The sequence below is a fragment of the Mastigoproctus giganteus genome, chromosome 9, assembly GCF_048544385.1.
Source record: "Mastigoproctus giganteus isolate SK-2022 chromosome 9, ASM4854438v1, whole genome shotgun sequence".
Lineage (NCBI taxonomy): Eukaryota > Metazoa > Arthropoda > Arachnida > Uropygi > Thelyphonidae > Mastigoproctus > Mastigoproctus giganteus.
In genome coordinates this window covers 220,724,727-220,741,801 of record NC_143583.1, presented here as the reverse complement: position 1 = coordinate 220,741,801, position 17,075 = coordinate 220,724,727, and the positions used below count along the sequence as shown (strand labels likewise).

Genomic DNA, 17,075 nt, shown 5'->3' with positions numbered 1-17,075 from the left:
CGAACAGAGGGGTGAAGTGGAAGTGGGTTTTTTTTTTTTTTTTTTGGCTGATGCTGCATAAGCTTGCTTTCTTGCATCAAGAAAGTTTTGATAAGAATGTCCTTTACTTGAGTTTACTGCCTAATCCATGTGTTTCTCTTCTTATCTAACAGTCTGATTCCCAATATAATTCATTCCATTCTTTTGTCGAGTGCCCAAGTTTCACTTCCATAAGTCATGGTGGAGAGTATACATTGGTTCATTATTTTGCATTTCCGACAAACTGGGATATTGCTCTTCAGTATGTGACTATATTTCCTGAATCCTATCACTCCAAAATTTATTCTTCTTTTGACTTCCAGCCATTTATCATTATTAGAGCTAATAACTTGTCCCAGATAAGTATATGACTCCACCTTTTCAATTACTGCTCCGTCAATCGTTATTTCCCTTTCTGTGGCATGCTTGTTCATCATTACTTTTGTTTTAGCCGTATTCATCTTTAGTCCAAAATCCTTACTAACTGTGCATAACTTATTAAGATTTTCCTCTAATTCTGTGGGATCATGGCTTATGACCACAATGTCATCTGCAAATCATAAATGGTTTAGGTACTCTCTGCTCACATTGACTCCTTTCTGCGACTAGTGTAATCTTCCGAAAGCTTCCTCAAGGGCAGCAGTAAACAGCTTCGGAGATATTGTGTCTCCTTGTCGAACTCCTTTATCAATTTTAAATTTCCTACTGTCTTTGTCTAGTCTAATAAAAGAGGTAGCACTCATATTTTCTTCAAAATCATAACATGCGGGGTATCTATGCCTTGTCTTTCCAGTGCCCGAAACATTGCCTTATGCTGTATGGAGTCAAATGCCTTTTCATAATCCACAAATGCCAGGCATAATGGTGTTTTATATACATTTACTTTCTCCATTAGCTGTGATATTACATGAAGGTGATCCATAGTTGAGAATCCTGTCATAAAGCCAGCTTGCTCTTTCGGTTGATTCTCATCAAGTATTCTTTCTAATCTGTTAGTAATGACCCTTGTGAACAACTTGTAGATGTGGGATAACAAGCTAATTGGTCTATAATTTCCAATTTCTAATTTATCTCCTTTCTTATGCAGCAAAACTGTGATTGCATTATTCCACTGCTTAAGCATCTTAAAACTTTTCTAATGCAGTTTGTGAAGAGCCTTGCCAGTTTTTGTGTTATGTCTCTTCCTCCCAATTTTAACAACTCTACAGTAACTTCATTTTCCCCCGTGGCTTTCTGATTCTTCATTTTCTTCAATGCATGTTCTACGTCATCGGGAAGAATATCGGGTATGTCGTATATGTTGCTAATTTGCAATCCATCTTCCCCACTGCTAGCATCATCCCCTCGCTCCTTGTATAATTCTTTATAGTAGTCTTCTGCTATTTGAATTATGCCTTCTCTACTGTTTATAAGTACACCATCGCTATTCTTCAGGTTCAGTATCATTTGTCTTTCTCTATTACTGCTCATGGCTGCTGATTTAAATCCTTTGTTTTCCTTTAATGCTTGTTCTACTTTTCTTGTGTTAAATTTTCTTATGTCCTCTCTGAGTCTCTTTCTAATCGCTTTGCATAACTCAGTATAACCAATTTTTTCCTTGTCAGTGTTTATCTTGCTCTTCATCCCCGGGGGCTCACATCTGGTGAGTATGGGCTTGGCAAACCCAGGGTCCTGAGCTGGATATCATCATTCTTCTCTTTCTTGGTGATTCCTTTCTACTTCTCTCTCTCTCTCTCTCTCTCTCTCTCTCTCTCTCTCTCTCTCTCTCTCTCTCTCTCTCTCTCTCTCTCTCTCAGGGGGTAACTTGGGAATTTTTTTTTTTTTGGCTGGTGCAGCATAAGCCTCAGGCTTCCTTGTACCATATGGCCATTAATAATAATAATAATAATAATAAATATTTTTGCCTTCGGTTCATCATAACAAGTGTTTCTTGACTAATTTTAATTTTTTCTTCTTTGGATTTCTTTTTCCCTATAGGTTTCTTGGGCTTTATCACTTTCAGAAAGTTGTAATATTCCTTGTCGATATTAGCATTAGCATTAGCATTAGTAGAGGCATTTGATGCAAGAAAGCAAGCTTATGCAGCATCAGCCAAAAAAAAAAAAAGTAACATAAATAAATAAAAATAACCACTTCCACTTCACCCCTCTGTTCGTTCGAAATACCTGTCCAGCTGAGCCTTAAACTTATTTAGGCTATCAACTTCCACGACAAGGGATGGAAGTCTGTTCCACCCGCTGGCTAAAGGCAAATTTCCGCACATCTATCCTACATCTGTCTTTCCTCAATTTGAATTTATGCCCTCTCAGGTGATTTTTCTGAGCTTGTGATATCTTCTGATATCTTGGTCCTGAGCAGTCTGGAGAAGCTCAACTTGTTCTTAAGTTCCAGTACATACTGCTTTTTCCTCCTCTTCTGTTATCTCAAAGACCTTTGTATTATTTACTCGAGTCAGTTTTTTCCTTTCCTTTCCTACATCTATATCAAGTATACATCTTACCATTCTGTGATCACTTCCAACATTTACCTTATTCAGGACAGTAACATCATTCACAATATATATTCTGTTAGTGAGGATGAAGTCGATTTCATTAGTTGTTAATACATTTGGACTCTTCCATGTCCACTTTCTATTCACCCTTTTCTTGAAAAAAAGAACTTACTGACAATCCTTGAGATTCTGCAAATTCCACAAGTCTTTTGCCTCTTTCATTTCTTTCACCAATTTCAAAATTTCCTATAGTCCTCCTTTCTGCGCTGTTTTGTCTTTTTCCAACCTTTGCATCGAAGTCTCCCATAATAATATAGTGTAGTGGGTTTTCTGTTCATCTAGAAGACTCACAATTTCGGTGTACATTTCTTCAACTTCTTCACTATCATGGCTCGATGTTTGTGCATAAATCATTAACCTTTAGCTTGTACCTCTTAGAAATCTGAATTACATTTAATTCAATGTAATTCAGAAAAGGAAAAGTTGTACACATTTGGCTCCATTAAAAATAAATGAACAGATCCTACAAAATATTCTGCTGTACAAGTTCCAATCAAATTACCAATTTATTCTATCAACGATCTGTATAAATTAGTAACTTGAAATAGATTTGCATCAACAGTTTGCATTTGCGTATTTGCCTTATCAAAAACATCCCCCTATGCCTTTCCAAATTTAAATCATTATTATGGATTAATTTATTCATTTTTTTATTTCTTATTTTACTAGTTTATAAACCTGTTTTTCATTGGTATTATATTTTCTAAACAAGCCACAATATTGGTCCAACTTTCCATTAAAAAATCAGTATGCTTTAGTTCATGCTGGCCATCTTCTGCAAGAAAGTTGCTTTACTGATATACATTCTTTTAAGTGTTCTTACAAATAATTGCAATGATGCTGTAGGTACAAAAAATGAAAAGTTGTACACATTTGGCTCTGATAAAAATAAATGAACAGAACATTCTGCTGTACAAGTTACAATCAAATTCAAACAACAAGTGAATGTAATAAATTTAACTAAAGCTTTTTTTTTATTTATTTATTTTAGTGTTTATCAGGCTGTAGGCTAGGGGATGCCACAGGAAGCTGAGCTTCCTGTGGAAAAATTGGAACCTTACCTAAGCCAACACTCAAATACAGTATGTTAATGTGGAGACTGGCTACACTGTGGAGATGAACACATGTTAAAGATAAGTATCATTGGCCTTTATTTCATAAATAGCTTATTTTATTATTTATCTTACAATGGCTTCTTTATTTCTTCTGGTGTTCCTGAAATTAAATCTGAAGGATATTTTGCTGCAGTACTGGTACATGTGAACCAATGTCCTCATAAATTTTCAACAAAGATCGTGAATGGCCAGCATAATTCTACTTGTGTTTAAAAAGGAACCTACAAACACAATCAATATGAATGGCATAAGTCAGATGAATGGCATTTATTCATAGATGCCTCAAAATTAAGTTTAAAAGCAGTTTTGCTTCATAATGGCAATGAATCAGTTCCATCAGTTCATTCATCAATTTGATGAATTTGAGGTATTGCTCAGAACACCAAACACAGATATTGTTGGGATATCAGAGACGTGGTGTCACACAGATATAAGGAATGCAGAACTGGAATTTGGGGAATACAATGTGTAAGGAAGGATAGACAAAATAGGAAGGGAGGACAGGCTATACTATTAGTTAAGAAATACATAAAATCCAAGGAAATGAAGCCAGTCGACATCGCTGGACAGTGCAGTGTCGTGTCACACCAAACTGACTCGACACTGCACTGTCCAGTGACCTGGTCTGTAACCAAGTCACAAAGGAGATTGGGCAGGCAAAGGCAGATTATGAGAAATCCTTGGGAGATCAAAATTGAGAATAGGAGTGTGTTATAGGCCTAATGACTCTGATGAGTATAATAAGGAACTGTACAGGGAAATAGAGTGGGCCAGTAAATCAGAGAGTCTTATAATGGGGGATTTTAATTTCCCAGATATTGACTGGAATTTGTAGGTTGGTCATTCACACACTAGCAAGGCTTTTGTGGATTTATTCGATGATTGATTTCTACATCAGCATGTTTGGGAGGCAACTAGAAGGAGTAATACTCTTGATCTGATTATCAGTAGTGATTCTTCATGCATTAAGAATCTGCAGATAAAGGAACCACTGGGTGGCAGTGATCACAGTGCGATGAAGTGAGATTTATTCAAAGAGGTAACTACCATCTGGTAAAGGGAAGGGTTTTTCCTTTCGTACAGGTGACTATGGTGGTCTGAGACAGAATTTAAATTCTATATGGTGGGACCAACTGATGATGATACCAAAAGCAAATTCAAAATAGGAAGCATTCAAAGAATTTATATTGGAAGCTACTAGGCTTTACATACCAACTAAGAAATATTGTTCAAGATTTAGGACTAAATGGATATCAGATGAACTAATGAGACATGTGGCAGAGAAGAAAAATATAAATTAACGGGTGACATGGAAGCCTATGATAGATATAAGATGGTCTGTAACCAAGTCACAAAGGAGATTAGGCAGGCAAAGGCAGATTATGAGAAATCCTTGGCAAAGAATGCAAAGAAAAAAAAAACAAAGATTTCTTTATCTATGTAAACTCTAGCAGGAAAGGGATGAATCAGATTGGTCCACTGGATATTGATAGTTCAACTGTTGATGATCCTGCTCAGGTGGCTAACAAATTAAATGAGTATTTTGCATGTACATTCACCCATGAGGAGTTATTCCGGGAGGGGAATGCCAGAGGTGAGTTCAATTCTGGCAGTGAGCTGGATTTTGTAATAACAAAGGGAAAGTGGAGGAGAAATTGTTGAAGATAAACATAAAAAAGGCACCCAGAGTGGATGGGATCTATCCAGTTATATTAAAGGAGGCAGCAAAGGAAGTAAGCAAACCCTTAGCCATAATTATGAGAGATTCTTGGACTCAGGGGAGATACCCATAGACTGGAGATGTGCAAATGTGACCCCTTTTCACAAAGGAGGATCAAAGGCTGACACAAGTAATTATAGACCTGTGAGTTTAACTTCTGTTCGAGGAAAATTAATGTAGGCACTGGTAAAGACGCCCTACAGGATAATCTAGACAAGACTTCAGTTATAGTTCGGACACAGCATGGTTTTGTGAGGGAAAGTCTTGCCTGACCAATTTAATTGGATACTATGATGCAGTCACAAAAGAACTGGATGCAGGGAATAACTTTTATATTATATACTTGGATCTTAGAAAGGCTTCTGATACTGTTGCACATGGAAGACTGCTGCACAAATTGGAGCAGTGTGGCATTATAGGCAAATTGCTGCTATGGATGAAGGGATGGTTGAGGGGGAGAAGACAGAGAGTGGTAATCAATGGACACTGCTCATCGTGGACTAATGTTATTAGTGGAATTCCTCAGGGTTCAGTATTGGGTCCATTGTTGTTTTCTGTATTTATAAATGATATTGATGATGGTATATCAAGCTTAATGTCCAAGTTTGCAGACGATACAAAGGTTGGCAGGATTGTTAAGGACACTGATGACAGTAGCTGCTGCAACAGGATCAAGAAAAGTTGAGCAGATGGGCTGAGAGGTGGCAAATGAAGTTTAACATTGACAAATGTAAAGTACTACATATGGGAAGCAGCAACCCCAGAGTGACGTATCAACTCTGTGGTACTACACTGACAGTGGTAGAGAACGAAAAGGACTTGGGGGTAATTGTGCAGGCAGATATGAAGTTTTCTGAGCAGTGCAGATGGCTTGCATGAGTAGCTCATAGTGTCTTGTCAATGATATACAGGAATTTTTCTAGCAGGGATAAGGAGGTGATTATCCCATTATATAAGGCAGTGGTCAGGCGACACCTTGTGTACTGTATGCAGGTCTGGAGGCCTCATTTTAAGAAGGATGTAGAGCTGTTGGAACGGGTACAGAGAAGGGCAACAAGATTAGTGAATGGAACAAAGGGTTGCTCTTACGAGGAAAGGCTTAATTGCAAATTACAGTGTCTGGAGACTAGGCACCTGCGAGGTGATCTGATTGAGGTGTATAAAGCCTTGAATGGTTAAGCATGCTCAATGCTGATGGCATTCTTCCTCTTGCTCAGAATAATCATTTGAGAGGGCATAAATTCAAATTGAGAAAAGACAGGTGTAGGATAGATATGCAGAAGTTTGCCTTTAGCCAGCGGGTGGTTGGTTGGTGGAACAGACTTCCATCTTTTGTTGTGGAAGTTGATAGCCTTGATAAATTTAAGGCTGAGCTGGATATGTACTTGGAACGAATGGAGAGGTGAAATGAGAGCGTGTTTTGTTTTTGGCTGATGCTGTATAAGCTTGCTTTCTTGCATCATATGCCTCTACTAATGCTAATGTTCCTGTGTTTCATTCAGTTAGACTTAAAGAAAGTCACAAAAGGTTCTGCATGCTATAAAATACCAGGATTATGGTTGGAACATATGCAAACAATGTCATTTCCTTAACGATTACTAATCTTTGCATTTCTTTTAAGTAATGAATTGCGAACTGTAAAAGATTTTAACCTACTTATGGCAATTATTTTTGGCCCTAAAAAGGCAGATTGTTTCGAAAAGTGATTATTATTATTATTATTATTATGCCATATGGTGCAAGGAAGCCTGAGGCTTATGCTGCACCAGCCAAAAAAAAAAAAAAAAAATTTATAAATTTGGAATTATTACTTAAATATCCTCAATTATTATTACTTAAATATCTCCTTAATATTTATTTATGTTTTATAGTAATTATGAACATAAAAGTCTAAAATGAAACATTTAATATAAAGAAACATCTTAAAGTATGAGGTTATCAGCTGCAGGCTGAGAAAACAAAAATTATAAATAGTGACTTTTTTTTTTTTTTTTAAATGAAAACCCCAAACACGAGAGGTATTAGAACTTATAGTATTTAGTACCGTGCTTGGGTTGGGGGTTGTGAAGACGAAAGAAGATATTTGTTGACATTAGACTTGAACTTCTGTAGAATAATTTTTTGTAATTTGCCAGTCATTTCTAGAAATTGCTACGCATTTCATGAATATGAAATTTCTCTTACTGTTTCCATGACCCAGTTTCCCTGTCAGGGAAACAAGGAATATATTGTGCAAATAGGATAGGTAGAACAGGACCAGGGTATATCTGCCAAACATCTCGACCAGCCGGGTCGGTGTGACTAGAAAACGGAAGCCAGCTGGAGTTGTGAACATTAAAATCACCAAAGAAAATTACCTCGCTGTTAGGAAAGGTTGGACTGGAGGAAGTCAAGTTGCAAAGAGAGGAAGTCAAAGAGCTCCAAGTGATTAGTGGAGTTGGGAGAACAGTAGAGACACTAGATGAATTTGACACAATGAGGTAGAGAGATTCTAAGCCAGAGAAGATCAAAATGAGGAGATTCCAAATTACCAAGTCTCTGACAGGGAATATTGGAACAGACATATGCGCTAGTACCACCTTTGAGGCGAAAGGAATCATACAGCGAATAATTTGGGCAACTGAGATGAGCAGTAGTTGAATCAACTGATAACAGATTCTGTCAGAAAAAGTACATGGGGCTTGGCAGACCAAGTGGAAAGAGACATTGTTGAGATTAGAATTCAGACCACATATATTTATGAAATAAACTAGGAAGTGTTTGGGAGGTTTAGATCTTTTCGCAGATAAGCTTACTCTATTAGTTTGACTATTCATAGTGTATTCAATAGTAAGAAAAAGTGGGGGGGGGGACATGCTCTATGAAGTAATGAAATTTTTGGATATGGCGTACACGTGGTAAGAATATACCCAGATCCTTGACATAACATGGCCTCGACAATGCCCCCCGCATCCACACTACTCGGACTCCCTCTAGTCACTATCTGGCAGAGTAGAGGTAGCCAGATTATATACTAGCTGATCCGGAAGCCTCCTAAAGAGTTACCAATAGATTCGGTCCGGTGTACTAACTAGCGGCCGGCCTGCAAACATCGTTTTACAGTTGTACCCTCGAAATGTAAGAAAGATTGGATCTCACCATGATGTTCATCATAACCTCAAAAGTCATCAGTGATACTGCATGATGGAAGAGATGGGGAAGGGTTGATCGGAAATTAGCTCTGGAGACTAAACATGGGTTCCACCACTTCAAGCCTCCAATAAGCAAAGTGGTGGTATTGCACTGGTTGATGAGAGTCATCTACCACCTATTGTCATGACTTCCATGATATCCCAACGGTATTTGCCTTTGATGTCTTGACCAGCATATCTCTCTCTCTAATACCACCTTAAACCCTCAAAATTTGTTTGTTTTTTATTTGGTTTTTAGGAGCTTTTTTTTTTTTTTTTTTTTTGTAGTTGTTGGCGCATTGGTTTCTGTGGCCATAATGCACCTCCCAAGGTTTTTGCAGTACTTTGATCCAAGCCCGAGGTGGGATTCGAACGCGCGACCTTTGGGTTGCCAGCCAGGCACTTTACCCACCTGGCTAGCCCGGTCAGCTTTTTAGGAGCATTACAACTAGGGCCATATTGCTCCGGGGAATATGCGGTGGTCATTCCCGGACCTTTCCGCATTCTCCATATTTGGTGGGCACGGGCTCGAACCCGGGTCTAATCAAGAAGCGTGTGCTACGCACTGCTGCTCCTGCCCACCTGGTTACGGAGGCGCCAAATCCTCAAAATGTACGAAATACTAGACTGTGACATCTGTCATAACCAGAAAAGACATGATCTGCATAATGGTGAGAAAAAGCTTTGCACTGGTGAATAAACATGAATTTTTCTCCTTTGATATGCTCAGGGGTTTGGTGACATTTTACCAAGTGATAAGTGTAACTGGATTATATTTGCTTAGTTTTTATGAATTTGTGGGGAGTGGATGGTAGAGCCCAGTGGCATGCAAAGGATAATTCAACAGCATGCAGTCACTCCAGAATATTTCTTACAAAGAAAGAGAAAAAAAAAAAAAAAGGTACTTATCTGAAGACAAATTAGTTCTGTAATCTGTCAACTACATATAATGAAAAATTATGGCTCTAATTGCCTGCAAAGTTAAGCAACAAAAACATTCTCACTAGAAGCATAAGCATTGTTACCATTTTATAATATCAATAAAAATGGTTTAATAATTTTTATCAGTTTTAAACAATATTACACAAAAACAATATTTTTTTTTTCAGCTTTTTTTTGCATGTAGGCCAGGAAAGGTTTGCCACAGACTGTGTATTTAATTAAATTCTTTATTCTGAAAATATTTATATTCATAAATGAACATTCTGACAATATTTATATTCATAAATCAAACTTACCCATGAAAATATGATCTGGGCTTAATGAACTGCCATCTTGAATGTGGACTTTTGGAATGACAAGATAATGATGAGTTGCAGCAGGTGTTATATTTCGAAAGGCCACAAATTCTTCATCCTAGAAAACAAATAGTAATAGCCATATAGTGCAAAGAAACCACACACATTTGCTGCACTGGCGGAAAAAAATAAAATAATAAAATAAAAAAAGTAGACAAGAAAACACAAATTTTGCTTCCCTCCTCGCAGAGATAATTATCCAGTTCACCTTTGAATTTATTGGAATTGTCAGCCTCAACTACCTGTGATGGCAACCTGTTCCAGTAATCAACAACTCACTGGCTAAAAGTAAACTTCCTACCATCTAGTCTAAATTACTCTTCCCTTGTAATTTGAATTTATGCCCCTGAGTTGTGCAATTCTCTATAACAGTGAAAATTCTGCCTTCATTCATTTTACTAACCCCTCTCTTATAAAGCTCTCTTTACCAGGCATTTCAGAGGTGACAACCTCTGAAGTGCCTGGTTTCCAAGCTCCGTAGCCCATATACAGAATCTTTCCTCAATTGCCCTTTTGCAGATCCCACCATGCGAGTTGCCTGTCTTTGGACCCTTTTAAGAAGCTCTGTCCTTTTTACTGATGAAGTCTCTATAGTTGAACACAGTATTCCAAATGCGGTTTACAATTGCCTTATACAATGGGACTATGACCTTCATATCTCTACAGGATAATGTTCGATAAACCATCGACAGGACATGGGCTTTCCTGGCTGCCCATTTACATTGTTCAGAAAAATTCATATCTGCCCGTATTGTAACATCCCTATCCCTTTCCTCCTCCTCCACTCTTTTTAATTCAATCCCACCAAGTGGGTAATTTATTTGTGGGTTGCTTTACCCTTGGTGTAAGACCTTGCATTTAGCAGCATTAAAACACAGCGCCACTTTTTCTAATTATTCTTGTATCCTGTTAAAGTCTTCCTGAAGGAGTGCTGCTTGGTACTGATCATTAACGACTCTACTAATCTTTACATCATCTGCCAATTCTGACATAAAGCCTTCTATCCCATCGTTGATGTTGTTTATGAAAATCAGCAACAACAACAACAACAACAGTGGTCCAAGGCCCAATCCTTGGAGTCTGCACTTCTGACTCTACAGCAATCCGAAGAATATCCATTAATCACAACCTCTACCTTCTGGCCTGCAGCCACCCAGCAATCCATCTTAGAATTTTTCCAGTAATCCAAACATGTTCCAGTTTATACAATAACCTCCTGTGAGTCAAATTCTTTTCTAAAATACAAACAAATTTATGTTGAAATTGTTCGCTACATCCACCTCATAAGTAACTGTGTCAAGATAGCCTACTAAGTTAGTTACACATGATTAACAAAACCATGTGTGTTTATTCAGAATGCCATATCTATCTAAATATCCCTAAAAATCCATTTAAATAAGTTAGCTCTAAAAGTTGTATTTCATACATGATGATCAGAACTGAGGTTCTGATCATCATGGATGAAATATAATCATAATGCCTGGCATATACACTATGCAGACCTCACAAAATAACACATACTATCAGGCTGAGTTTATTCTGCAACAAAGTAATACAAAGTTGGAGGGAACTCCTGGTGTCACTTGTAACACTAAACTAAAAGTCCATGTGGATATTGGTCTTGCTATTACTACATTGTACTGGGTGGTTAGCTGCACCATTGTTCTGCTTTGCTGTTATTTGTTATGTTGTTATTTGGTTTTTAGGAGCATTAGCAACTAAGGCCATATTGCTCCGGGATATACGGTGGTCATTCCCTGACCTTTCCGCATCTTCCGTATTTGGTGGTGACGGGCTCGAACCCCAGTCTAATCAAGAAGCGTGTGCTACGCACTGCTGCTCTGCTTTGCTGCTGTAATGAGTAGTGTGACACACTACTCATTACTGGCATGCATTACATTGCTGCTGTGACACATTACACTCATAAGACACACTACACTCATTACTGACATTGACCACATGTGGCTGTCCCACATTTGACCTTTGGCTGGTTGTTCAATCGCTGTTGCACCAATGATAGTAGACTCATGATACCACAGAACAGGATCTTGCTGGCTATTTGTTGAGCTACTGGCACCTCTGTACAATCATTCCACATTCGAAGTTGGAAAGATTTCAATGCTCACCGATTCTCAAAAAGACTGACACTCAAAAACTGATTGCCATGTGTGTGAATTACAATCTTACATCAGCTGCTCCTGACTTTGTGCTTTCACCAGTACTACAGACCAGTTCATTTTTACACAAGGGGGTATTTAGAGTGCTCTTATGAAAATAATTACTGAATAAGGGCATTAGGAACTTCCTTGATATAATTTATATCTGGGGGGGGATGACAAAAAACATGAAAAAAAAGACTTAAAAGATGGCTGCACCCAGGGTTCAATAGGTAGATATTATAGGCAGCTCTTGTGAAAATTACTAACTCAGAGCAGCTGGATCTTCCCACTATATAAGTACAGAAACTAACTACATCAGAGTTACTTTCCAGGTTGTTTGAATACCACATCCAACATCACAAAAATAATATTCACCTTCACCATGCAAATCCACTTGAAGCTGCCTATTTGTTAGTATAGATTTTGCAAGTCCAGGAAATAGTTGCATAAGGAGCAAATATGCAGACTGAGGACAAGCAGAAAACAGCAGTCTGCAGCTGTTCCACTTCTTAACTTGGGAATCAGTAACACAAGGAGTTGCTTTTTGAGTTCTAAAAACAGAAACAATTCAAGAACAAGTATCAGGAGGAGACACTATTTGCTTTACTTCCTTAAGAAGCCTTCAGGCACTAGCATCAGAGGAAGTCATTATGAAGCCAGTAGTACAATGAACTGCTCAGCAGACTGTCATCAGATGCACTAGTAGCCAGCCTACTATGTAGTTTAGAAAACTGCTACTTGAAACTGTCTGCAAACAGGAGAGATAGTGAAATCCAAAAATCAGAATACAGTTTACTTCATCCTTGTCCAATGCCATCAAATTATTAGATAACAATAAAGCCGAATTCACACTTATTGGTTGGTTTTAAAAAAATACCTATTTTTGAACCACCAGAAACACTTTCTCATCTGTATATTGTTCATGTATATTGTTCTCTGGTCAATTTGTGTTTTGCTGGACAAAAAACAGTTTCGGGGGGGGACCTTGCTGCCTACATCTGAGACTGACTAACTCAGCCACAGAGTGAAAAAAGCCCATAAAAGTTCTTTGCAATGATGGGTGCCGGCAGGATATTGTGCAAGGTGGTACGTGTGGGAATAAATTTTTTGTTCACTAAATTTTCAAATACATGCAATATCTTAAGTCAAGTTTGACTGATTTACATGTACAGCCGAGCCAACATTTCGTGTAGAATTTATATTGTTTTAATGTTTCAATAAAAATATTACAAATTGTGTATTATTTCGAAATCTAAAGGTGCTGCACTTGCACCAACTTGTACCATGCTGCCAGTGCCCATGTTTGCAATATTGACAGGATTCGAACCCAGAGCTTATCTACCTGGTGTGGGGTGGATGAGAATACTAAACACTGTGCTACTCATGCAGACTTACTGGATGACATACCAAGATCATCAATACAAGACTAACATTTATATTGATGATCTTGCTAAACAACCTATCGCCATGCCGTTTAATCGGGGCAGAAGACCGCAGCACTGGAGATTACCCTACGATTGTCTCCAACGGTACCACATGGTTCAGTCGAAATTCTGGACGTCACAACCATAAAACAATAAAAACAATTAGCAGTCACCTGTTTACTGGGCTTTTCTGTTAGTGAAATCTATCGTAAACGGACAGTAAACTCGATCTTACTGAATTTGCGATAATACCGACAGCTGGAATTCTGTGGGTTATTATGATGAAATATTTACACTTCCATGAAATCTTCAATCATATAAAAAAATTAATTTTCAGATCTCTTCATTCCTATTTTTAAAGCTTTGTAACTCGTTACTCCGTTCTCACTTGCGCATATTGTGTTACTTGCAATTTGTGTGTGCCGTGTTTTTTGTTATTGATTGCTTATCTTTTTACTGTTTTAAATTTTAACCCCCACCCACAAATGTAGAGTGAAGAGAAAAGTTAGTACTGTATATACATATTACAGTTAGTACTGTATATACATATTACAGTACTATATAGTATCGGTGTATTCGGTGTAAATACACCATAGTTAACCCATATATTTGAACTACGTATGTAGCGTAGAGGGCATCGTTTTAATTGTATCTCATAATGTGGTTGCCTTCACAACGAGATAGCTACTATTGCATTACTTCAAATAAATAACGCTTCTGTAGTAGAGAAGGCTACTGTTATTTATTTTCAGCGGTACCACCACCCAGACGATCGTTTCGAAGCTGTTTGTATGTATGTGAATATCTACTCGATTATCCACTTGTCCCTATTAGATTTAGAAAAGCAAAAAGTAGAGGGAAAGTTATAGTAGGAGCGGAAGAGGAAGCGAAACGATGCAGAAGAATGAAAGGGACAGTAACTCCTTCAACTCACACCACTCAAAAACTCCTCGAATAGGCAACGCTTCTCCAGTAAAGAAGACTGTTGTTACCTATTCTCGGAAACTCCGTGATTATCCGGCTCCCCTGGCGACCGTTTCAAGACTCTTGGTCTATCATCAGTGGGCGGGCAGGTACCCAGGTAATACAACAAGCCATCACAGTTGCGAAGTTATATCCACATTATGAGAGATGCCAAAAGGGTGTGGTGGTAATGTATTTGGAAAATTAAATGCACAGGGCATAATTCTTATGGGTTTTGATAATTAACTATATAGTATCGGTGTAAATACACCATAGTTAACCCATATATTTGAACTACGTATGTAGTGTAGAGGGCATCGTTTTAATTTTATCTGATAATGTGGTTGCCTTCACAACGAGATAGCTACTGTGATGGCTTGTTGTATTACCTGGGTACCCGCCCACTGATGATGAAGCCGCACAGCTTCGAAACGATCGTCTGGGTGGTAGTATCGCTGAAAATAAATAACAGTAGTGTTCTCTACTAGAGAAGCGTTATCTATTTGAAGTAATGCAGTAGTAACTATCTCGTTGTGAAGGCAACCACATTATGAGATACAATTAAAACGATGCCCTCTATGCTACATACGTAGTTCAAATATATTAGTATTAGTAATGGCCGCATGGTGCAAGAAAGCCTATGGCTTATGCTGCACCAGCCAAAAAAAAAAAAAAAAAAACCAAACAAAACAATGATAAAAATAAAAATAAATAATAATAATTAATAAAAAAAAAAAGGAAATTAACTATCATCCTATGCGCTTCCCTGACCCGAAGGTACTATCCAGATGACCTTTGAATTTCCCCAAACTGTCGGCCTCTACCACCCATGAAGGCAACTTATTCCAGTAATTTATAACTCGCTGGCTAAAATAAAACTTCCTGCAGTCCAATCTAAACATTTCCCCCCCTAACTTGAATTTATGTCCCCTAGTTCTAGCATCATTTATAATCTTGAAAATTTCGTCCTCATTCATTTTACTGATGCCTCTCAGAGCCTTAAACACCTCAATCAAATCTCCTCTAAGGTGTCTAGTTTCCAAACTCTGCAACCCACATATTCGAAGTCTTTCTTCATAAGGACGCCCTTTTGCCGATCTCACCAGGCGAGTTACCCATCTTTGCACCCTTTCAAGAAGCTCGATGTCTTTCTTTAGGTGCGGTCTCCATACTTGAACACAGTATTCCAAGTGTGGTCTAACATAAGCCTTATATAATAGGATTATCACGTCCCTATCTCTACTTGCAAAAGTTCGATAGATCATCGATAGGACACCATGGGCCTTCCTTGCAACCTGTTTACAATGCTCAGAGAATTTCATGTCTGACCGTATCGTTACACCCAAGTCCCTTTCCTCCAGTACTGGGTTTAGTTGAACTCCAGCAAGTGAATAAGTTATTTTGGGATTACTGTTTCCCAGGTGTAATACCTTACACTTTGTTGGATTAAAGCATAGCTGCCATTTTTCTGACTATTCTTGAAGTCTATCTAGGTCTCTCTGAAGAATCTCAGCTTGACAGTGCTCATTAACTACTCTATCAATTTTAACATCATCTGCAAATTTAGACATCACGCCCTCTATCCCTTCATCAATGTCGTTTATGAAAATTAAAAACAACAGTGGTACTGATCCTTGGGGAACCCCACTTCTTACATCAACCCAATCTGAGGAATAGCCATTTATCACAACCCTCTGCCTCCTGCCCTGAAGCCATCCTTCTATCCATCTAAGGATTTTCCCAGTGATTCCAACCTGTTCCAGCTAATAAAGCAACCACTCATGTGGGACTGAGTCGAAAGCTTTGCTGAAATCTAAATAAACAATGTCGAAATTATTCCCTAAATCCAGCTCGTGAGTGACCCTTTTGAAATAGCGAACCAGATTTGTTAAACATGATTTTCCCTTTACAAAACCATGCTGAGTATCCTTGAGAATTTCAATTCGATCCAAATGATTCTGAATTCAACCCTTGATCATTGACTCCATGATTTTCCCTACTACTGAAGTCAGAATGACAGGTCGATAATTTCCAACTTCACTTTTAGAGCCACCCTTATGTATGGGAGATACATTTGCACTTTTCCAATCCAAGGGAATCTCCCCAGAGTCTAGTGATGCTCACATAATTAGCCTCAATGGTTCAATGCACTCGCTTGCCGCCTCCCTTAAGATTATAGGGTATATTCCATCAACTCCAGGAGCCTTACTGGTCTGTAGGCTCGAAAGTTTTTTCATTAAATAATCTTGCGAAATTTCAATATCATTAATTACATATTTTTTAACTTTGCTCCCACAATTTCCCATTGCCACAAAAGGTTTTTCATTTGTAAATATCGATGCAAAATAACTGTTGAGTTCATCTGCAACGGCAGCTGGTGTATTTAATACTATCCCCTTTCCCTCACGTCCGATCTGATTTGTCCTGTTCTTCTTGGCATTTATATATGTGAAGAATTCTTTATCCCCCCTCTTTGCTAGTGATTTCTCATAAACTGCCTTTGCCTGTCGAACCTTTTCTGTGGCTCTATTACACATCACCTTGTAGCTCTTATAGGCTTCAGTGCTTTTTATTGCTCTGTAACCTTTCCATGCCATCTTTTTCTGCTCAAGTAATGTGGCAACTTCACTATTCATCCAACTTGCAACCCTCCTCGT

General features: G+C 38.2%; 1 protein-coding gene across 1 annotated transcript in view; it reads right to left on the bottom strand.

Annotated features, from left to right (window-relative positions):
- LOC150081128 (adenosine 5'-monophosphoramidase HINT3-like) overlaps nucleotides 1-17,075 on the bottom strand; it is a 156,116-nt gene that overhangs the window by 88,975 nt on the left and 50,066 nt on the right. The window contains exon 2 of the mRNA XM_090381095.1: nucleotides 9,813-9,930. Coding sequence (XP_090237221.1) covers nucleotides 9,813-9,930 — 118 coding nt within the window. The remainder of the gene's footprint in view (nucleotides 1-9,812; nucleotides 9,931-17,075) is intronic.